General features: G+C 37.8%; 1 protein-coding gene across 1 annotated transcript in view; it reads left to right on the top strand.

Annotated features, from left to right (window-relative positions):
• Positions 1–21,926, top strand: part of LOC125872820 (vacuolar sorting protein 18-like) — a 54,399-nt gene that overhangs the window by 10,434 nt on the left and 22,039 nt on the right. The window contains exons 7-16 of the mRNA XM_049553619.1: positions 4,062–4,163; positions 4,337–4,481; positions 5,898–6,041; positions 6,132–6,251; positions 6,415–6,471; positions 6,992–7,051; positions 8,083–8,190; positions 16,732–16,874; positions 17,272–17,350; positions 21,761–21,823. Coding sequence (XP_049409576.1) covers positions 4,062–4,163; positions 4,337–4,481; positions 5,898–6,041; positions 6,132–6,251; positions 6,415–6,471; positions 6,992–7,051; positions 8,083–8,190; positions 16,732–16,874; positions 17,272–17,350; positions 21,761–21,823 — 1,021 coding nt within the window. The remainder of the gene's footprint in view (positions 1–4,061; positions 4,164–4,336; positions 4,482–5,897; positions 6,042–6,131; positions 6,252–6,414; positions 6,472–6,991; positions 7,052–8,082; positions 8,191–16,731; positions 16,875–17,271; positions 17,351–21,760; positions 21,824–21,926) is intronic.

Raw genomic sequence — 21,926 nt, 5'->3', positions numbered from 1 at the left:
CTTCTAATTTTGCATCCCAGTATTTATAACTTATTCACCCAAACTTAAAATCAAATGTCATTTCTGATGCATAAAATTTGAGGTTTATTCTTGTGCTAATTTTCTTGTTAATCTTGTTGGAAATAGCTAATTGTTAGAAGTGATTTCCTGCATTGAAAGTATCTGGACGTTGTTTGGCAAAGCACACAGTTTAGGAAGAGACATTTGTGGCTTCTCAACATGTGCAAAGTGTTATATTTACCCAATCAGTTGGGCAAACTGTTGCAAAGTTTAGGAGGAAAATGAAAAACAGGCACCTTTCAGTCACGGAATATAGAGCCTTTCAAAAACTTCATTTACTGTTCATACTAGGACAAGTTTCATATGTTTACCAAAACCACTTTGGTGAACAATCATGTTTTAATGAAATACTTTTCCTTTGCATTCAATTATGCCACTTCAAGGGAATGATAGACTGAACCTTGCAAGTGATTTATGAAGTTTGGATTTGGTTGATCAGACATTTGTCAAGAGCTTGGTTCTTTATGGTGGCATGTGCATTGACTGACAAAATACACCCTCCTGTTTTCCACCTACCCTTACTCCAGTTCACAGCAAGTGATGTTCCTTTTTCATCATTGGATATAGCTGTCACAACTTCCATTGTCTGTGAAGACACTTTTGAGCTTGCACCATAATAGATTGACTATCATTTCATATAATTGTTAATTTTTTTTTGAGAACTGGTAATTGTATTCCTTTGCATTAAGGGTTATGCTGGCAACCTCCAAAAAGATATCAAAATGGTCAAAACTAAACAGCAGAAAAAAGAAGAAGCTAATTACAGAAATCCTAAAAAATCTACCAACTGGACAACATCCTCTATGTTTTCTTCTTTGCACCAGAAATGGAGATTAGCAATGCAGTTCCCCTTAATTTTCTGTAGAGAGCTAACTCTATCCTCAAAACACCTTGTATTCTTTTCTTTCCACACTGTCCCATCAAATGCATGCAGGGATCCTCCCCACCATCTCTTCTGTGACTTGCTACCACCTCTCCTAATCCAACAACTAAGCAGGTCTGCAGTGTGTTTTGGCATAGTCCACTTGATACCACAAAGACTAAAAAAGTGACCACAAGTGGCTAGTCACCTTGCAGTGCATAAATAAGTGGCTATTTGTCTCTGCATACTCATTACCAAGAAAACACTGTGATGCTATTTGGAATCCTCTCTTCTGAAGGGCATCATGTGTTAGGCAAGCTTTTCTGACTACCAGCCAAGTGAAGAATTTGATTTTAGTAGGGACCAGACAATCCTACACCTTTGAGCATGGACCTATACTGCCTTCAGGTTGCCCCAAGATTTCCATCTTATACAATCTGTTCATAGTGAACAACCTGTTAGAATATGAATAGGAATAAGAATAGTATATATAACCCTACTTAGAATAGGTATAGGAATATGAATATTATATAGAATCCCACTTGGAAAAGAATTATAATGTAGTGTCCTAGCTGGAAAAGGAGTCTAATGTAGTGTCTATAAATAGGGCCTCAATGTAATAAAATAGGTACACAATTCAATAATATTCTTCTCCTATATTTCTCACATGGTATCAAAGAAAAGTTAAAAACGGGTGTTCATCTTGGCGGGTTCATTTCTAACGGCAACCTATTTGACAGTGATGGATATTTTTGTTTGAGAAATTTTATCAAAGAAACTCTCTGCTTCGAAACATGGATCTTTTGGAGGAGATTTTGAAGATGGAGATGCAACCTATTGAAGATTATGTGAAAAAGGTGGAACAAATTTATTTTGTCAGAAATTCCGGTCAAGAGGAGATTTGTTGGGTGTTTCCCCTAAGCTTCTTACCATAATTGAGTTTTCTTTTAGGAAAAGGAAAACAGAGTCCCCATATAAGGCTAGTCTTTTCTCTTGTAGGAAAAAAAATTATGACTCTATAATGGAGGCTCATTCCTTTTAACTTGGTAACATTCATAATGTAGTCCTAGGGGCTTCAAGAGTTTTGTGTATGGGAGAAATGGTGACAGACAAGTGATATGTGGCCTCTTTTTATTTTGAGTGAATTTGTTAGGTTATTTCTCTCGATATTATGTACTCTCTTTTATATAATGGATTGCTCATCTCCTCTTGTGGATGTAGGTCAATTGATTGAACTATGTTAAAGAGCTTCTACAATCCTGGTAGAGAATCAAGAGTTCCCGCTGGCGGCTATAACCCATATATGCCGCTCGTCTGGCCAATGGTTATGTTAACAAAAGTAGGGCCAAGGATATATGCATGAACCCCATATCTAGGGAAAGAAAACTCGGTCAGACTTGTGACCATGTCAATTTTCGGCGACTTTGAAGGACTATTTTGTGTAAACTCCGTATCCGTTAGTATTTGTGTAGCACCGTGCCATCTTTTCAGTGACTTCTTTCTCATATCTAATTTGTGTAGCACCGTGCCATTTCTCTGGAGATTACTTCTCATATATAATTTGTGTAGCACTGTGCACCTTTTCAGTGACTACTTTCTCATATTTGATTTGCATAGCACCGTGCATCTTTTCGGTGACTACTTTTTGTATATAATTTGTGTAGCACATGCCATTTTTTCGATGACTACTTTCTCATATTCAATTTGCGTAGCACCGTGCCATCTTTTCGGTGACTACTTTCTCCTATCTAATTTGTGTAGCATCGTGCCATCTTTCCGGTGACTACTTTCTCATATCCGATTTGCGTAGCACCATACATCTTTCGGAGACTACTTTGTCATATCTGATTTCTGTAGCACTGTGCATTATTCTGGTGATTACTTGCTCATATATAATTTGGTAGCACCGTGCATCATTTTGGAGACTACTTTCTCATATTTGATTTGTGTAGCACCGTGCATCTTTTTGGTGACTACTTGTAGCTATCTTCGTTTCGGTTGGTGTTGTGCGAAATCTAACACCAACGACCATGTCAGTACCACACATTGGTGTGTGAGCTTGTTCGGCCAGTTTTCCAGTGACTTTCTTGTGCAATATCGACCAGTCTCTTTATTTTGAGACGATTCATATCTTTTATACCAGATTTTGAGCACTTTCCATTGACCATTGCATTGTTTCTAGCAAATCTGAGTTCTCCAATAGTATTTTCTCTCTGTGTCGGATTTACTTTTGTCAAAATAAAGGGTATACATAAATATTTGGACTTGACAATGATACTTCTATCCCCGTGGCTAAAATAACATCTATCCACCTTTTTCTATCTATAGTCTTCGTTCGCCATTGGCCTTTTAAACAGTTGGACATTAAAAAATATTTTTCTATGATCTCGAGAAAGAAGTCTATATGAAGCAATCACCTGATTTTGTTGTTGCTCATGGGGAGTTTAGTTGCCTTGTATGTTGATTGTGCAAGTCATTTTATTGTTTGAAATAGTCTTCTCAAGCTTGGTTTGTGAAGTCAACACATTAATTCAAGAGTTTAGCACGACTCGTAGTTGACTTGATCACTCTGTGTTTTATCGACATTCTGCATCAAATCCAGTGTGTTATGAGAAGACTAAGCTCATTGAGATTGACGGTCAATTTTGTGAAGTCGAGTGATCAACTTGCAAATATCTTCATCAATCCCTTCAATGGTCCTTGTATTAATTACATCTATAACATACTAGGTACATATGACTTGTATGCACCAGCTTGAGGGGGAGTGTTAGAACATGAATAGGAACAAGAATAGTATATACAACCCTACTTAGAAAGGAATAGGAATAGTATATAGAATCCTACTTGGAAAAAAATTATAATGTAGTGTCCTAGTTGGAAAAGGAGTCTAATGTAGTGTCTATAATAGGTTTTCAATTTAATAATGTAGATGCATAATTCAATAATATTTTTCTCCTATATTTCTCACACACCCCATCAGTAGTATGCCTCCACCTATTAGTATCGGGATCTGGAGAGGGGCCTCTGAATTTGTCGATTTCCTTCAACAAACTAACTTGTTAATTTCCAAGTACGTACAAAACATACTGTTTGTTCATTTGCCAATGATGTTAGGAGTTATTGGATTCTCTTCTTTCAGTGAACTGCACTTCTTTATCCAGCAAAGGAGGGCTGTACACTTCGCATGGCTTTCTGGAGCAGGAATCTACCATGGTGACCTAAAATTTGGAGCACAACATAGGTAGATTTACCACCTGTTGCTTATTTCCTTACTTCTTTGGCTTGTTTCAATCCCAAGTTTTTTCATCTCATGGCCTTAATGCTCAAATTTTATTTAAACTTTAGAGTTCTATACATTTTTTTCTTTTTTTTTTTTTTTGATATTTTCTACAATTGTTGAAAACCTCACTGTAGTTCGCCAAATGGGGATGAAAACTTTGTGGAAAACAAAGCTCTTCTGGACTACTCTAAATTCTCTGAAGGAGTTGAAGGTGTCAAACCTAGCTCTCTGGCTATATCCGAGTTTCATTTCCTACTTCTCATTGGTAACAAGGTTAAGGTGTGTTAGTGGTACTTCCATGACTTTGTTTCCATGTCTTTTAACCTTTTAATGGATCAATTAGTTGTAGCAGTTTCTAAAGTTTGAATTATTGTTCATGCATGCCTATGTCTATATGCAGTATATGGCTTGGGGTTTTGCTATGGTCAAACCAAAGACTGGAATTGTATGAAATTTTTTGTTTGGTTGTATATCGTATAATTACGTACCCAAAAATGAACTTGTAGGTTAGATGACATGGAAGCAATAATTATGAGGTATAAATATATTCTTCCATTTTTGAGTTTTTATCACTTTGGCAATTCTTAAGTGTGTCTACCAAATACCAATCATATATGCATTAGCCATAATGTTCTGACGTAAATTTTAGCTGCTTTTTCACTAAGCTTCATGATTTCCTGATATTAAATAAATATTGGTTTGTTGCACATGAAGAAAGCACATGAAGAAACTAGGATATAATTTCCTTTTTCTTTCAACAGAAAGGGCAGCTGATGAAATTCTTAGCTTTAAACATGATTGTGTGGAAGTTTTAGACCTAATAAGGCTAACGATGATATCCTTAAAATTTCTCATCTGCACACCTCTATTTTGTCAGTGTTAATATTGATGACTAAGTTTGCTTCAACTTTTAGGTTCATGTAGTGTACAACACTTAGTATTTTCGATACCAGTATTTGTATTCTCAAAAAAGAAAAAGAAAAAGAAGTGTACATCAATCCTAAGTTGACTTGAAAGACTCCATTTGCTTTTTTGTTTTTTTGAAGAAGTGAGATAATATCATTGATAAGGCATCAGGAAGATTCCAAAATTACAAAAGACAAAATGTCTGTTAGGTCCAAATCAGAAGACCAAAAACAATGTTCGCCCCAATACATGAGTGCCTATGCTAGAACCAGGGAATTTACAAAGTCCAAAAAATTGTCAACACTACTAACAGGGATAAGAAAAATTCCAACTGAATGAACTAACTAGACATCTAGCCTTCAGTGAGTGTGTTGGAGTTGATATTCCATCAAAACAGAAAAACTCCATTTGTCATAATATCTTCTTTTGTCTGCCATTATCCACTTGAATTTTATATATCTTAGGAGAAATACTTTTCATGGTTAATTTGTTCTGCAAGACCACTGAGTATATTGGTTTCTATTGGGTAGTAGGTAGTCTATAACAATATTGCTTATCAGCATTAATCCAATCTCTTGCAATATTAATCTTGTTCTACATTGTTAAATATATGGATGCTAGAGGTCTTCCTTTACCACATGACAGATCACAGAAGACAGTTAGAAGAACAACAATTTAGGACAAGGGCAACCTGACCACCCAATTATTGAGCAAATCACTTGATTCTGAAGAATGGATATTTCACCTTTGAATACCTTGTATAGTTATGCTTTAGCTGATGTCTTGTAGGTGGTGAACAGGATAAGTGAACAGATAGTAGAAGAACTTTATTTTGATCAGACATCTGATGCAGTTTCAAGAGGTATTATTGGCTTATGTAGTGATGCCTCAGCTGGGTTGTTTTATGCATACGACCAAAATTCTATCTTCCAGGTGCGGTAATAGTCATGTCCTAAATCTTATGTGATGTGGTAATACCATTATATTTCTGCTTCAGTTTCTGAATCGACAATCTGAATTTAGGTGTCCGTAAATGATGAAGGTCGTGATATGTGGAAAGTGTACTTGGACTTAAAAGAATATGCTGCAGCTTTGGCTAGTTGTCGTGATGCCCTGCAGAGAGACCAAGTTTATCTGGTTCAGGTCGTGGCTGATTGAACTTCTATTCTGCTGGGATATATGATGCTTTTTTTGAATATTTTGCCTCATTTATAACTGTCCCTAATCATAAACAGAAGAAACTCTTATTGCTTGTGAGGCTAAATATTTTCTTTTGGTTTTTCATCATAGACCTCATGTTATGCAGGCTGAAGCTGCTTTTGTTGCCAAGGAGTTCCTCAGAGCTGCATCATTCTATGCAAAAGTATTTAATCTACTTATTTATTTATTTACTTCCATTTTGTGGTTTCCATTTAGTTGTTGTTTCTTTGTACCTTCGTAAACTTGATCCTTGTCAACCAGCCACATGCCCTTAAGAAAATCTGATCCTTGTTTGCTAATTTCAAATTTCATTATGACCAAAATTTCCACAAACTTCTGTAGCAAATCAATAAATGTCTATGTCTACTCTATTTTACAAAGACCACTAGAATTTTGTTTCCTGATAAATGAAAATACTTTCATCTATCATACCCCAAGGGAAACCCCTGATAATCCACCTTAAAAGGTCCTCTTAAGATAATCCCTTACATTTTCAGTAGTATCAAATTGATTACCATCTTGAATATTTCCTGTAAAAACTACGTCTCTGCATTAAAATTCTGCAACTCTTCATTCATGTCCCTTTTGTTTTCTTTCATGTTTGACATAGGAGGCTTACTAAGTAATCCATATTTATTCCTGGAACTGGAGACCTTTCTAATGCAAGGAAATGAATATTGCAGATTAACTATGTATTGTCTTTTGAAGAAATCTCATTGAAGTTCATCAGCATAGGCGAACAGGTATGAGCTTTTCAATTCTAGAACACTGATTTATGGTTATGCAAGAAAAGATTTCTTTTTTCACTCATTGAAAATAAAAAAGGTCAAATTCATCTAATTTTAATCCATCTTGCTGTTGAAAAAAAAATCCATCTTACTCATTCGAGGCAATGATCTGTAGTAGTAACTAACTCATATCTAAAAAGGAACATTACTTTTTCCATTGTTCCGTTTTAAAGAGACAAGGTTTATTAGTCTGTAAGAACTAAGAAGCTTGTTAGAACTTAAATATTTCACATTTGGAGTCCGTTGCAGGCGACTCACTATAGGTTATTGTATTTAGCTTTGAGTTAATGAAATTACTGCTTATGAAATCCAGGTATATCATACTGAGGATTTATAATACTAAGCATCATTGGTAAACATGTTTATTTGGTAGATCCTGACTGCAAATTTTGATAACTTAGTATCTCTTCTTATTTACAAAGCAAATGTTCTTGAATTCCAGTTATCTTTACAGTTTAGCATATGTTTCCATTTTCTGTACACAGTCTTCACCAGGACTTGAGGGATGCTGCTGCTTTTGTTTGCTGCTGTAGTATTATTCCAGTGTTGTTTTTAGAACTTCATTGTACTGCTGTGCAGTGCCTTCTCAGTGCCGGTTATTATTAAAGTTCTTTCATTGCTTATTGATCTAAAAAATTGTATTAGTTAGAACCACAGGAAGTTTAATTTCTCGTGATTATCTTCTTGCTTAGTAGTCCTATCATTGTCATAATATGAAGTAATGATTCTTTAGGAAGATAATGAACCTATCTTTGTGTAGATATCCCATTCCTTTTTACAACAGATCTCTAGTGTTATCTTGCTGCCTTTGCACATGTTATAATGAGAGGTATTCCTTGGTCTGCTGTTGAAAGTTAATTTTGTTAGTTTTCTGACATGTGACATCTGGAAACCTCGAATAGAAAAACAGCCACAAATAATAGAATCAGTAGAAAAAAGAACTAGTTGAAAATTTCTTCCTGGATATAACACTTCTTTGCTTGCAGGATGCACTGAGAACATTTCTCCTGCGGAAGCTTGATAATCTTTCAAAGGATGAAAAATGTCAAATAACAATGATTTCGACATGGGCTACTGAATTATATCTTGATAAGGTTTATCTCTTTTTGAACTGAGCTTGGTTGATTAAAAGTTTGGTTGCTTTTCTTTTCCTTGGTTTCATAAACTGTAAATTTGTTCTGATGCTACCGTTGGAAATATCTCTGTTTCCAGTTCCTATTATGTATAGGTCGAGCTTGGATTATCCGACTTACAACATGTCTTTGTAACCTGTACTGGTGTCTAGTACAGAGGTTGGAAAAAGTACTAAGCAATATTCTATAGGATAGTGGATGGTGAAAAAGTACCATCTTATTTATTGGGAAACAATGCCATTCCTAGTAAGGGAGGTGTAATGGTTAGGAACTTGTACTGGTCTTCATCAAAAGAGTAGTGATAGGAGTAGGGGCTGTTATAAGAGATAAAGGCCCTAAAGGGTTATTTAAATGAAGAGGCCCAATATCTTTATGCGGATGTGGGTCTGGAGACTCACTGCTGCTGGGCACATGGTCCTTTAGGGGCCCCACATTGTCTATTGCTTTAAGGTTAAAGACCGGAGGATAATCCTCTTCTCCCCTCAGTCGGTAACCTCCTCTCCTCTGTCGATCAAGATGACAAGTCCCTATCCCCCAAATGAAGTACTAGGATTGACATCTTGATTATCGGGTAAACCCAATTTTGAATGTCTGCATCTCATCGGAGGCATGCACCAGATTAGAAGCGTGAAAATTAGATTTCCATCTGTGATCTCAATCAAAGGAGGTATCTTCTCTGCTGGCCTGCTGGCCTCTTAACCCTGTGACGTGCCCAACACAAGTGATTTTTAAGGGAGGTTTCTTCCTCACTCTCTAGCCATCCCCTACATTTATCTCCAATTTCTTTCATAACTTCCACTGACCATAGATGGACGGGTAGACCAAAAACACGAACCCAAAACTAGTTGAAATTAGTCTAGGATGGATAAGCTCCAACAGTAGGAGTCTACCGTTCAGGCTTCTATCGTTTGCCTTGCTTCTTTCGGTCACCTTACATGATGTGTTCCACATCTCTGCTTGATTGGAATGTGAAGGAATAGAATTTCGTTCATGTCGACTGTGAGAAATATATACGAAAAATATTATTGAATTGTGTATCTAAATAGTTACATTGAGACCCTATTTATAGACACTACATTGGAATCCTTTTCCAACTAGGATTCCTATTCTTATTCCTATTCCTATTCCTATTCCTATTTCTATTCTAAGTAGGAAATACTTATTTCTATTCTAACACTCCCCCTCAAGCTGGTGCATACAAATCATATGTACCTAGCTTGTTACAGATGTAATTAATACGAGGACATGTGAGGGACTTGGTGAAGATATCTGCAAGCTGATCATTTGACTTCACAAATTTCGTAACAATATCTCCCGAGAGTATCTTTTCTCTGACAAAGTGACAGTCAATCTCAATGTGCTTAGTCCTTTCATGAAACACTGGATTTGATGCGATATGAAGAGCCGCTTGATTATCACACACAAGTTCCATCTGATCAACTTTGCCAAATTTTAGTTCTCCCAGCAACTGTTTGATCCAAACTAGCTCACAAGTTGCTGTCGCCATTGCTCGATATTCTGATTCTGCACTAGATCGAGCAACCACATTCTGTTTCTTACTCTTCCACGACACCAAATTACCTCCTACTAAAACACAATATCCGGATGTCGAACGTCTGTCAGAGGGTGATCCTGCCCAATCAGCGTCTGTATATCCAATGATATGCTCATGGCCTTGATCCTCAAAGAGTAGTCCTTTACCGGGAGCTGACTTTATATATCGTAGAATACGAACAACTGCTTCCCAATGACTATCACAAGGGGAAGTCATAAACTGACTTACAACACTCACAGGAAAAGAGATGTCAGGTCTAGTCACTGTGAGATAATTCAACTTTCCAACAAGTCGTCTATACCTTTCAGGATTACTAAGTGGCTCCCCCTGTCCTGGAAGGAGTTTAACATTCGGATCCATAGGAGTGTCAACAGGTTTACATCCCATCATTCCTGTCTCCTCAAGAATGTCTAAGGCATACTTGCGTTGAGAAATAACAATACCTGATCTAGACTGAGCAACCTCAATACCTAGAAAATACTTCAATCTGCCAAGGTCTTTAGTTTGGAAGTGCTTAAAGAGATGTTGCTTCAAATCGGTGATACCATCTTGATCATTACCGGTGATAACAATATCATCAACGTAAACAACCAAATAGATACATCGACTTGGTGCAGAATGCCGATAAAACACAGAGTGATCAGCTCCACTACGAGTCATGCCAAACTCCTGAATTACTGTGCTGAACTTCCCAAACCAAGCTCGAGGAGACTGTTTTAGACCATAGAGTGACCTGCGCAATCGACATACAAGGCTACTAGACTCCCCCTGAGCAACAAAACCAGGTGGTTGCTCCATATAGACTTCTTCCTCAAGATCACCATGCAGAAAAGCATTCTTAATGTCCAACTGATGAAGAGGCCAATGACGAACGGCAGCCATAGATAGAAAAAGACGAACAGATGCAATTTTAGCCACAGGAGCGAAAGTGTCACTATAATCTAGCCCAAATATCTGAGTATACCCTTTGGCAACAAGGCGAGCCTTAAGTCGATCAACCTGACCGTCTGGACCAATTTTGACTGCATAAACCCAACGACAACCAACAGTAGATTTACCTGCAGGAAGGGAGACAAGCTCCCAAGTACCACTCTTATGTAAAGCAGACATCTCATCAACCATAGCCTGCCTCCATCCAGAATGAGAAAGTGCTTTACCTGTAGTCTTAGGAATGGAAATAGAGGACAAAGACGACACAAATGCATAATGGGGTGATGATAGACGATGATAACTTAAGAAGGTATAATGTGGGTTAGTATTTCGAGTGGATCGTATACCTTTTTGAAGCGCAAGCGGTTGGCTAGGAGGAGGCAAGTCCGCAGTAGGAGCAGGGTCCGGCGCATGACATGAATCATCTGGGACTAGGTTTGGACGTGGACGGCGATGATAAGTTAGTAGTGGTGGCACTACAACTGGAGATGTAGAAGTAACCGTAGATTCCTCAAAGGTTGGCACAGGTAAAACCTGAGGTATGGGTAAGACCATAGAGACATCAGGATGATCAGAAGATGTATAGTAAGGCTGAGACTCAAAAAATGTAACATCAGCGGACATAAGGTATCGATGAAGATCATGTGAATAACAACGATACCCTTTTTGGACTCGAGAGTAACCAAGAAAGACACATTTGAGGGCACGAGGAGTTAATTTATCTTTTCCTGGGGCTAAGTTATGAACAAAGCATGTGCTCCCAAAGACACGAGGAGGGATAGGATAGAGATGTGACTGAGGAAACAGTATGGAATGGGGAACCTGATTCTGAATAGAAGAAGAGGGCATTCTATTTATCAAATAACAAGACGTAAGAACTGCATCTCCCCAAAAACGCAGTGGAACATTGGATTCAAGGAGAAGAGTACGAGCGGTCTCAATAAGATGCCGATTTTTTCTTTTAGCTACACCATTTTGTTGAGGGGTGTATGGACAAGTAGTCTGGTGAATAATGCCTNATGGGCTACTGAATTATATCTTGATAAGGTTTATCTCTTTTTGAACTGAGCTTGGTTGATTAAAAGTTTGGTTGCTTTTCTTTTCCTTGGTTTCATAAACTGTAAATTTGTTCTGATGCTACCGTTGGAAATATCTCTGTTTCCAGTTCCTATTATGTATAGGTCGAGCTTGGATTATCCGACTTACAACATGTCTTTGTAACCTGTACTGGTGTCTAGTACAGAGGTTGGAAAAAGTACTAAGCAATATTCTATAGGATAGTGGATGGTGAAAATGTACCATCTTATTTATTGGGAAACAATGCCATTCCTAGTAAGGGAGGTGTAATGGTTAGGAACTTGAGGGTATTTAGTAGAGCCATTCTGAGAACATGGCTTTGGAAATTAGTTGTGAAGGATCATGGGTTGTGGTCATTATCTAAAAGATAGAGCTCAAATTGGGGATAGAGAACCAATCAAGTTATGCAACCATATGGAGATCTATGAAGGGAGTATGATGAAAGGAAATGGTGTTGTTCACTCCTAGAAGCAGAAATGGTCCTATGTGGTCTTCTCTTCCCCAAACCCTGTGTATACTGGAAGTTTTAGCGTACAATGCTGTCCTTTTTTAGCCTTACTAGGACCCACCAAATTCAAGTTCTGGATCTGCCCTTGCTAATCCACTTGCTAGCTTCCGACTCATTTTAATAAGTTGTCACTTTTTTTATTTTTGATGAAGTAAAGGATTTCATTAAAGAGCATCAGGGTGATGCTAAAGGCAAAAATGTACAAAGAAAGAGAGTTAGTTCCCTTACATGAGTACTAAGTTAGGATCAAAGAGCTAACAAAATCCAAAAAACTGTCAGCACTATTAACAGGAGACAAAAAGTACCAACTAGACAGATTGGCTAGGCATCTAGCTTTTAGAGTATGGCTTGGAGTTGAGATCCCATCAAAGCACCTGTGATATCTTTCATTCCAAACACACCAAAAAAATTACTGCTGGAATCAGTTTCCAGATCTTCTTGATTTTCTTATCAATTTTCCAAAAAATCCAACTAGAGTAGGCTTCCTTGATGTTCTGGGGAAAGACCCAGTGTAGACAAACATAGTGAGGAAGCAGTTCCAGATGTCTGCTATGAAAGGAAGCCTACTCTAGTTGGATTGTCACTTAACCAATCTTTTAGATCGAATAGAGTACAACTAGTTAGTAGAGTTAGAGTTCTAGGCAGAATGATTAAGAGTGGAAAAGTAACGGGGGTGCTGATGGATCACCATTGACAAACTCAAAAGAGAATAAAGGGTCATTTGGTAGGATACATTAGAAAAAAATAATGCATGCATTAACTTCGTGTATTATTAATACCCTGTTTGATACACTTTTTCAACCTATGTATATAACCAATGCAAGCATAACATGACAAATTATGGTATTAGCAATGCAAGGGTTTTTAATGCATGCATGAGCATGGTCAAAGACACATTTGCCCCTCAAAACCTTTTCCACATGCTTTCCACTGTATTTTATGGAAGGTATTTTTGTGAACAATTATTTTTTTTAGAAATTATGTAATGCATCTTTTAATACATCAGACCAAATAGTGCATAAGAAATAATCTTAGCACGACTGATGTCCATAACTAATACCAACATTACTAATGCACCCTATTCAACACTGTTCTTATATGTCCTACCAAATGACCCCAAAGTGTTCTACATGGCAAACACATATGGGAGTTGAAGATTTTAATCTATTTGGATGTCTTTTCCAAGTTCTCTTCTTTCCACCGTTCCTGTAGTCATTCTCATATGTCCTTCCAGCTCGTCGCACTTAAGAATTTTTGGAAGTGGACTATCTTCTCCCTAAGAGGTGAAAATAGAGTTCATGAAGGGTTCAGGTGTCAAAATTTTCTGGGTCTTCATCAAAAGAGTAGTGATAGGAGTAGGGGCTGTATAAGAGATAAAGGCCCTAAAGGGTTATTTATATGAAAAGGCCCAATATCTTTATGCGGATGTGGGTCTGGAGACTCACTGCTGCTGGCCACATGGTCCTTTAGGGGCCCCACATTGTCTATTGCTTTAAGGTGACCGGAGGATAATCCTCTTCTCCCCTCAGTCGGTAACCTCCTCTCCTCTGTCGATCAAGATGACAAGTCCCTATCCCCCAAATGAAGTACTAGGAAGGTTGCTTTATCCCCCAACCCTAGGATTGACATCTTGATTATCGGGTAAACCCAATTTTGAATGTCTGTATCTCATCGGAGGCATGCACCAGATTAGAAGCGTGAAAATTAGATCTCCATCTGTGATCTCAATCAAAGGAGGTATNAAACTGTATAACACGTCTGGAATGGGCGAAACAAGGGCATCAACTTGGAATCAATAGAACGCCATAGCAGACTACATAATTGAGCATCTACTTTCTCCCATTGTACTTTGGCTTTTGCATCTTCCTCACTAGTCTTTGCCTTTACATCTACCTCATAAGCCTTGTTCGTTAAGTGATCTTGGACACCTTGACCCTTGCACCACAGCTCAACCGAGGAAGCCCAAGATAAATAGTTTGAACTTCCCAATAAAAGTTCTGAAGTGATTATAGGGCTAGAACTTCCAATCCCCATATTTTTGGAACCAAAAACATCACACCCAAAAGACATTATGCTAAATTTGTCTCGGAAAAATAATCTCGAAGAAAAGTCGTCGGAAACTGCCTGGAAATAGCCGGAACCCTAATTCCGGTGATCGGATCTGGTCAAAAACAGTATGGGCCTGGTCGGAATGGCTGGACGACCCCAACTGTCAAAAAAATCTCAAAAAATTTGATCAGAAAAGCCCTCACGAGCCGGCGCGTGAGACAGATCTCGCTGGAAACTACCACTTCCGATCGGCGCGTGAGAGCGCGTGGGGTGGTGTTTTTCGGTGGTTTTGGCTGGGGTTTGGTTGCGGGGGCTTTCCGAGCCTCGTGGTGGTGTTGGTTTTCGCACAACACCCACAGAAAGAAAAAAGAATAACAAACTCAGACCCAACAGTCACCGGAAATTGACATAGACATACGGTGACCTGTTTGTTCTCACCAATGCTCTGATACCATGTGAGAAATATATACGAAAAATATNAGGATGGATAAGCTCCAACAGTAGGAGTCTACCGTTCAGGCTTCTATCGTTTGCCTTGCTTCTTTCGGTCACCTTACATGATGTGTTCCACATCTCTGCTTGATTGGAATTTGAAGGAATTGAATTTCATTCATGTCGAAGATGCCCTTTCAAGCAAGTCATTACGTGTGTGAATCTCGTCGCACCCTGGGAAACTTCAAACCAAATATCTGGGAAGGTCTTTTTCATTTGGAGAAGAAGAAGCTTGAAGATTCTGAACTGGCATAACTTCTGGTTCTCGTTGAGTCCATCTGCTTTTGTTGATAGCACCTATGTAACTCTCACACTCTATATTATGTTGGAAATTTGTTCCCTTGAATCTTGTGCCCCAGAATTGCTGTTTTGTAATAAGCCCCTTATTAATGAAGCTTTCAATGCGATGTACAATCCCCAACCACCCATCATCAAAATTGTCTCAGGTAATATCCCACTGAACTGTGATGATAGAAATGTATATTCCATATGTATTGAACTTGAGGGAGCAACAATTGTTGGTTGAAATTTCTATGCCTCGCCCAGTCTTAAATCTTTTCCCCTTGACATCTGAAGCCTCCTCGAGTCTTATGTAGAGCCACCATAATGCCCTTTAGATAGCACCATTTTCCTTATGTAAAGTCTGGAATTTTCAACTCATTCGAACCAAGTCTCTGAGGTAGACTTAGTTTCAGTGAGATCAGAATATTTCCCCCCTAATCTAAAGTATCCCCTAACCTATAGTAGATATGATTCTCCATAGATAAGAAAAGGTTGAGTAAGAAAAGAGAAGAGAGAGAAGAAGGATTCCGGTTGCCAGAAACCACGGAGGGATGAGAATAAAGGACCAAAAGAGTCTTTAGAGGAGAGTCTTGGGATATGTGCCTGGGAGCATTTTTTTCATGGGTTAATAATCTTACCCACCCTCATAGTTGCCATTTTTTCTTCATTGCCATATTTCACTATTTCCTCGTTAATAATTATTTTGATGTGATGCACTTGAGCCGTGGGTCTTTCGGAAACAGCCTCTCTGGGGTAAGGTCTGTGTACACTCTAACCTCCTCAAATCCCACTTTTGGAATAACACTCTACCACTTATATCTTTTGGTGTCTTTTCCAAGCGTCTTTTCCAATGACACCACTGTTATACTTGGGTGATTATTCTGACGGTAATGCTTCTACCGATGCTATTCGGAGCATTGTGCTTAATTTTAGTGGCCTTTCTTTCTGCACTCCCTGATTCTACGCCTATTTTCATTATTACCGTTTTGGGAGAGGAACGCCTTGAGTTTTTAGTGATGAGATATTTTGACAAAGCCAAGTCAACTGGGAAGCACACCATGTAATTGATTAGAACAAAAGGATGGGTGTATGTTGTTGCGTTGCTTGCCTTAAAGAAGTTCCTAGATAATTGGCCAGATGCAGCACTGTGACAATTAAGGAGTGGATTCTCCATTGAAAGGGTATAGGAGAAGGCTTGGGTGATCATTCCTCACATCTCTTTGCGGTGATTAGTCATTTGAGTGGTTACTTTCAAGGACCTTAGTTGAATTTTTAACAAGATTTTGGAGAACTGAATATTTTTTTTATAGACTGTTCAATTTTAATCGAATATCAAAATCTCGAATGCTTAAAATATTTAAAATTTAGGTTTGATGTTGTAATACAAGTTTCATACTTGTACTGTGTTTGGCACCTTACTTATCAATATATCTCTTCTCTTCTCTTAAGCTATCTTAATGCAATACGAGGAAGCTGAATATTAATGGAATGATTCCACTTATCCATCTTCGGACCAAAGTGTGTTCTTTAAGTGATAACATGGTGGCTGTAATTTGAACATAGATGATTGGCCTTTTTAGGTTTTTGATTTCATACATCTTGCTTGCAGATCAACCGGCTGCTTCTGGAAGATGACGGTGCATTGGACAGTAATAATACCGAGTACCAATCACTCATTAAAGAGTTTTGTGCTTTCCTAAGTGACTGCAAGGATGTATTGGATGAGGCAACCACCATGAAACTACTAGAAAGGTAGCTTATCTGGCAACTGATCTCTCGCTTGGTTTTAAATCCAATTCTTGTAAAAAAAAATTTTTGTCAGCCCAATTACTTATCTTTTCTATCTCTGCTTCCCTCAAGAAACAGATTTTTCATGTCATTCTAATTGCTGACTGTACAGATGCACATGTCAGAGACTCACCTGGTAGAACATGTTTGACATTTAGGTGCTGTGACCTGCAATGTTTTTCAAGCTGAAATCTCATGAAAAAAAAAGAAATTTATGGTCATCTAGGGAAAAAATGAACTCTTCCTTTGTAAAAGTTCATTCATCTTCGCTTCATATATTTATGATTTATTCCTTCCCTAATGTGTTCTAATAGTTTGTCTCTGGCTTTATTGTCTTATGTTGTTATTTTTTCTGTTGCAGCTACGGTAGAGTTGATGAGCTAGTGTTCTTTGCTAGTCTAAAGGAGCAATACGAAGTTGTGCTTCACCACTATATTCAGGTTTGTTCTTTTTATGTATCTTTTGACATGCTGGTATTTCATTGGCTTGTCTTTTTTCTTTGTCAATGTTTTATTTCCACTTTCATGCTGTTCTTTATTTTTGTTAGGGGTTACCAGAGGCATCTTTATGATTTTGGATACTTGTCTTCGTTTTTCCTTTTGTTTGGAGAAAACTGCTTCCTCCACATTCAAAGGTGGATTGTTGTCTTTCAAGCTAGAGTTTCTTCCTAGATCTGGTGTATAATAAAATTCTCTCATATATTCCTTTTGAATGTCATTAGATTGCAAAAAGCGACAATCTTATTAATGGGGCTTTCCAGCCAGGTAGTCCTTCAAATTTTCTTAGCTTGGACTTTTCTTACCCCATCCCATCCCTTCCCTTCTCCTCCTACGTTCCTTCTTTCCCTACACCTCCCCATTAGCATTTAACACTTTTGACTCATATTTTTGAGTAAGTCATAACCTGTAACCATGTTCCCTAGCCTCCACCAGTGTGGATAGTCTCTCCCTTTCTTTGCAAAAGTTTACTCAGGACATATCTTTCATGCTTCATAGGATATCCACAAACCCTTCACATATTACCCCCACCCTTCTAAACAAGTCTACACACCACAAGTGCACCGTATGTTGGAAATATTCACCGCAATAATATGTTTGTTTGCCCTTTTTTCTATAACCTACACCTTCTGACCATCTCTCTAGCATCTGCCTTCAGGTACTCCCAGTTGATCCATCTTTGGCCTTCTTGAAAAGCACTTTGGCTTCCCTTTCTAATACAAATCTAAAAAGGAAAGTAAAGTTCTGAAGCTTTGATACCTTTAACTTCGTTTCCAATTTCCAACCTCTAATGGTGGTGGGGGTACCTTAACAAGCTTAGGAGATGCTGGGAAGATATTAAATGAGACCATGGTAGGGAGATTCGTAAATTGCTGGATTTTTTGACGTTCCTTATTTATGTCGCTTCTGATCGATATTTGGTCAAAACATTGCTAAAATTTTGGGATCCAGAAAGAGTGGTTTTCAAATTTAAAGATTTTGAGTTAGCACCCACCATAGAGGAAATTGGTGGGTTTACTAATTTGCATTATCATGGGAGGATCATCATTGTATCTCACATGCAATCGAGGAAGTTCTTGCATTTTCTTTGATTGAAAGACAATCTCAAATTGGCATGCTTGGACTATGAATGGATCTCGCTGGACTTTCTGTATGAATGCTTTGGTTGTAAGGACGGTTACAAGATATTTGATGGAGAGTTTTCTTGCTCGAACGAAAAGTGAGAGAAGAAGCATTTGAGCACTTTTGCCATTGCATTGCTGGGTACTTTGGTATATTAGAAGAAAATGGAAAATAGATACATGCCTTAGTTCCGTGGTTCGAGCGGTGGCCCGAAAGGTGGGTAGCATTGAGGTAACTCTGGTGCCAATGATAGTAGCAGAAATGTTGAGGGCTCTATCCAAATGTACAAAAGGTAGGAGATCTTTCGAGAGATGCAACTATTTGCTTCAATTGTGGGCCATAGAACACTTCTACAAGCGCTCCAACATGATAGACATTCTTACTGGGGTTGGCAACAAAATTGACACTCATTGCTAGAGTGCACAAATCAACCTTTAGAATCTCTAGCCCAAACTTGTACTCAGACTTGCCGAGCAAGAAAACTCCCTATCGAATATCTTGTAACCATCCTTACGACCAAAGCATTCATATAGGAAGTCTAGAGAGATCCATTCATAGTCCAAGCATGCCAATTTGAGATTGTTTTTCAATCCAAGAAAATGCAAGAACTTCTTCCTGGATTGACTATTAGGTACAATCATGCTCCTCCCATGGTAATGCAAATTGGTGAACCCACCAATTCCTCTATGGGTGGGTGTTAACTAAAAATCTTTGAATTTAAAGACCACTCTTTCTGGATCCCAAAATTTTAGCAATGCTTTGACCAAATATCGATCAGGAGCGGCATAAATAAGGAACATCAGGAAACCCAACAATTTATGAATCTCCTTACTATGGTCTTGTTTAATATCTTCCCACCACCTCCTAAGCTTGTGGGTGTACTCCCACCACCATTCGAGGCGTCCCTTGCTAATACAAATCTAAAAAGGGAAGTATATATACCATGTGGGCATCATAGAGTCCTGCACCTCACATGGGCGTTCTCTTTTATTGTTTTAGAGAAACAAGACAGGGAACAAAAATAAAGGAGCCAAAAGGTGTGTAGAATTAGATTATGAAAATGCAGGAAATTAGGAAAAAATGATCTGAAATAAATAAATAAAAGAAATTAGAAAAAGGAGAATAAAAATGAAAACAAGTATAATATATAAGTTATTGTGGTTACTGATTTTGAGAAAAAAGTAAGACAGTTATATTAAAAAAAAAAAGAAACGAATGAATATTTACTATATTAATTATCTTTCTTGCCCCCAAGGCCTAGCTCAAGTGGCAAAAGGTGGAGGATTTGTGGCTTAGGTCGCAGGTTCAAGCCCCACACCATGCAAAGCGAAGCCCGGTATTTAAGTGGAGAAGGATAGAGGGGCGGGCCCATTATTCACCGATTTTTAGAAGGCTGTGATTGGTCCAAAGGGCGGGTCACAGACAGATTTCTCGGTTATCAAAATAAAATAAAATAAAAAATTATCTTTCTTTATTGTATAGAAATTAATGAACAATAAAGATAGGGAGCGAAAAAAGTGAAGGAAATTATATTATAGAGCAAAAAAAGAAAAAGGAAAAGAAAAAAAGAGTTGANTGGCAATTGACTTGAGCCTTGGGGTTTGCTCCCTTTCAAGGTCTCAAGTTCGAAACCCACTAGGTGCAAACAATTTCTGAGGGCCATCGGACTGGGTAAAACCTGAATTAACCGTGGTGCACTTGCGGGAAACTCCTTGCCGAGGGCCTGTGCACCCCCGGGATTAGTCGGGGCTCAAAGAGACTCGGACACCCGGTGCAAATCAAAAAAAAATATATAAGTTATTGTGGTTACTGATTTTGAGAAAAAGTAAGACAGTTATATTAAAAAAAAAGAAACGAATGAATATTTACTATATTAATTATCTTTCTTTATTGTATAGTAATTAATGAACAATAAAGATAGGGAGCGAAAAAAGTGAAGGAAATTATATTATGGAGCAAAAAAAGAAAAAGGAAAAGAAAAAAAGAGTTAAATGAAATTAGAAAAGAAAAATAAAATTAAGAAAATGACAAAAAGGAAAGAAAAAGGAAAAAGATGAAAATAAGGAAAGCTCAATATGTGTATGAAATCAGATTATGGTGAAAAAAGAAAATAAAGAATAATATGATTTGAAAAATAAAATGAATAGAAAAGGAGAAAAAAGTAAAAAATAAAGAATAAGCAGGAAAATAGAAAAGGAAAAGAGAAATAAGAGGAAAAAAAAGAAAAGAAGTGAATAAATAAAAAAGAAACGGAGAAAAAGAGGTAATTTCCTACTAAAGCTACAAAGGGTAGGTAGGGTAATTAGTTTGACGGGTAGAAGATAAATGGGTAGGCAAGGGTAATTGCTTTACTTTTAATGGGAAGTTCTGCATTCTTACTATTTTCTCTGTTAATATTTTTCTTCTCTTTGCTATTTTCATCTCAGCTTCTTCAAACCTGTTTTGTGAAAGTTTTTTCTTGTAAGGTTGCGTACATCCCACCCATCCCGGACCCCGCTTGTGGAGTCACACTGTGTATGTTGTCGTCGTTGTATGGAATGCTTGAGTGGATGCTAAATAAGGTCATGGATGTTAGTGGTTAAAAGGCATAAGAGTTGGTGCAGATTTAGAATAGTCATGGCAATTATACATTTTTTTTTTGATGATATGATGGCATACTGATAGGTAGAACATTAAGATATGTGAGTTGTAGTTTTTGAGCTGGAGCTTCAGAGCTATTGTTCTTCTAGTGCGTCTTTACTTCCGGAAAGTGAACCTTGTTGTGCTGTTAGAGGTGCAATCTGCCATGGTGTTCTCTTGGGTCCCTTTATGCTCTTAAAATATGCAGTGGAAATGGAATGATGTTTGCATTTTGCTTGGACATCCCAGTCTACAGACTACACTCATCTTCAATGGATTCCTCTGGAGAGTGGCTTGATGCATATAACACATATTTTGTTTACTGATTCCACTACCCTTCCCTATCTTTGGAGATATCTGTCCAACCCCACTGCACCCCCATATAGACTTTTACATTTCTTTCTTTGAGATTGTACTTGGCATATAACATGAACTTCTGTCAACTTGCATGCTTCTGTTTTTTGGATACTTATGAATAAGACCAAGGGAAGAAATATTATCTTTAGATCTATTTGCATATGTTCTGCATTTTGTACTCATAGTAACTCGGTGCATTAATTGATTGTTGGTATGAACAGTAATTTGTCTTTCTTTTTCCATGCAAATACACAGCAAGGAGAAGCAAAGAAGGCGTTACAAGTTCTTCAGAAGCCTAATGTTGCAACAGAACTTCAGGTATGGGTAAAAACTATTAAGTTGGTGTTTGGATTGGCTTATTTTAAGTAGCTTTTGACTTTTAAGCTATTTTTGAAATTTTGAAATGTTTGGCAAACACAAA

This window comes from Solanum stenotomum, chromosome 8 (genome assembly GCF_019186545.1).
Source record: "Solanum stenotomum isolate F172 chromosome 8, ASM1918654v1, whole genome shotgun sequence".
Lineage (NCBI taxonomy): Eukaryota > Viridiplantae > Streptophyta > Magnoliopsida > Solanales > Solanaceae > Solanum > Solanum stenotomum.
Note: the sequence above shows the minus strand (reverse complement) of the source record. Positions and strands in the feature narration are given on the sequence as shown.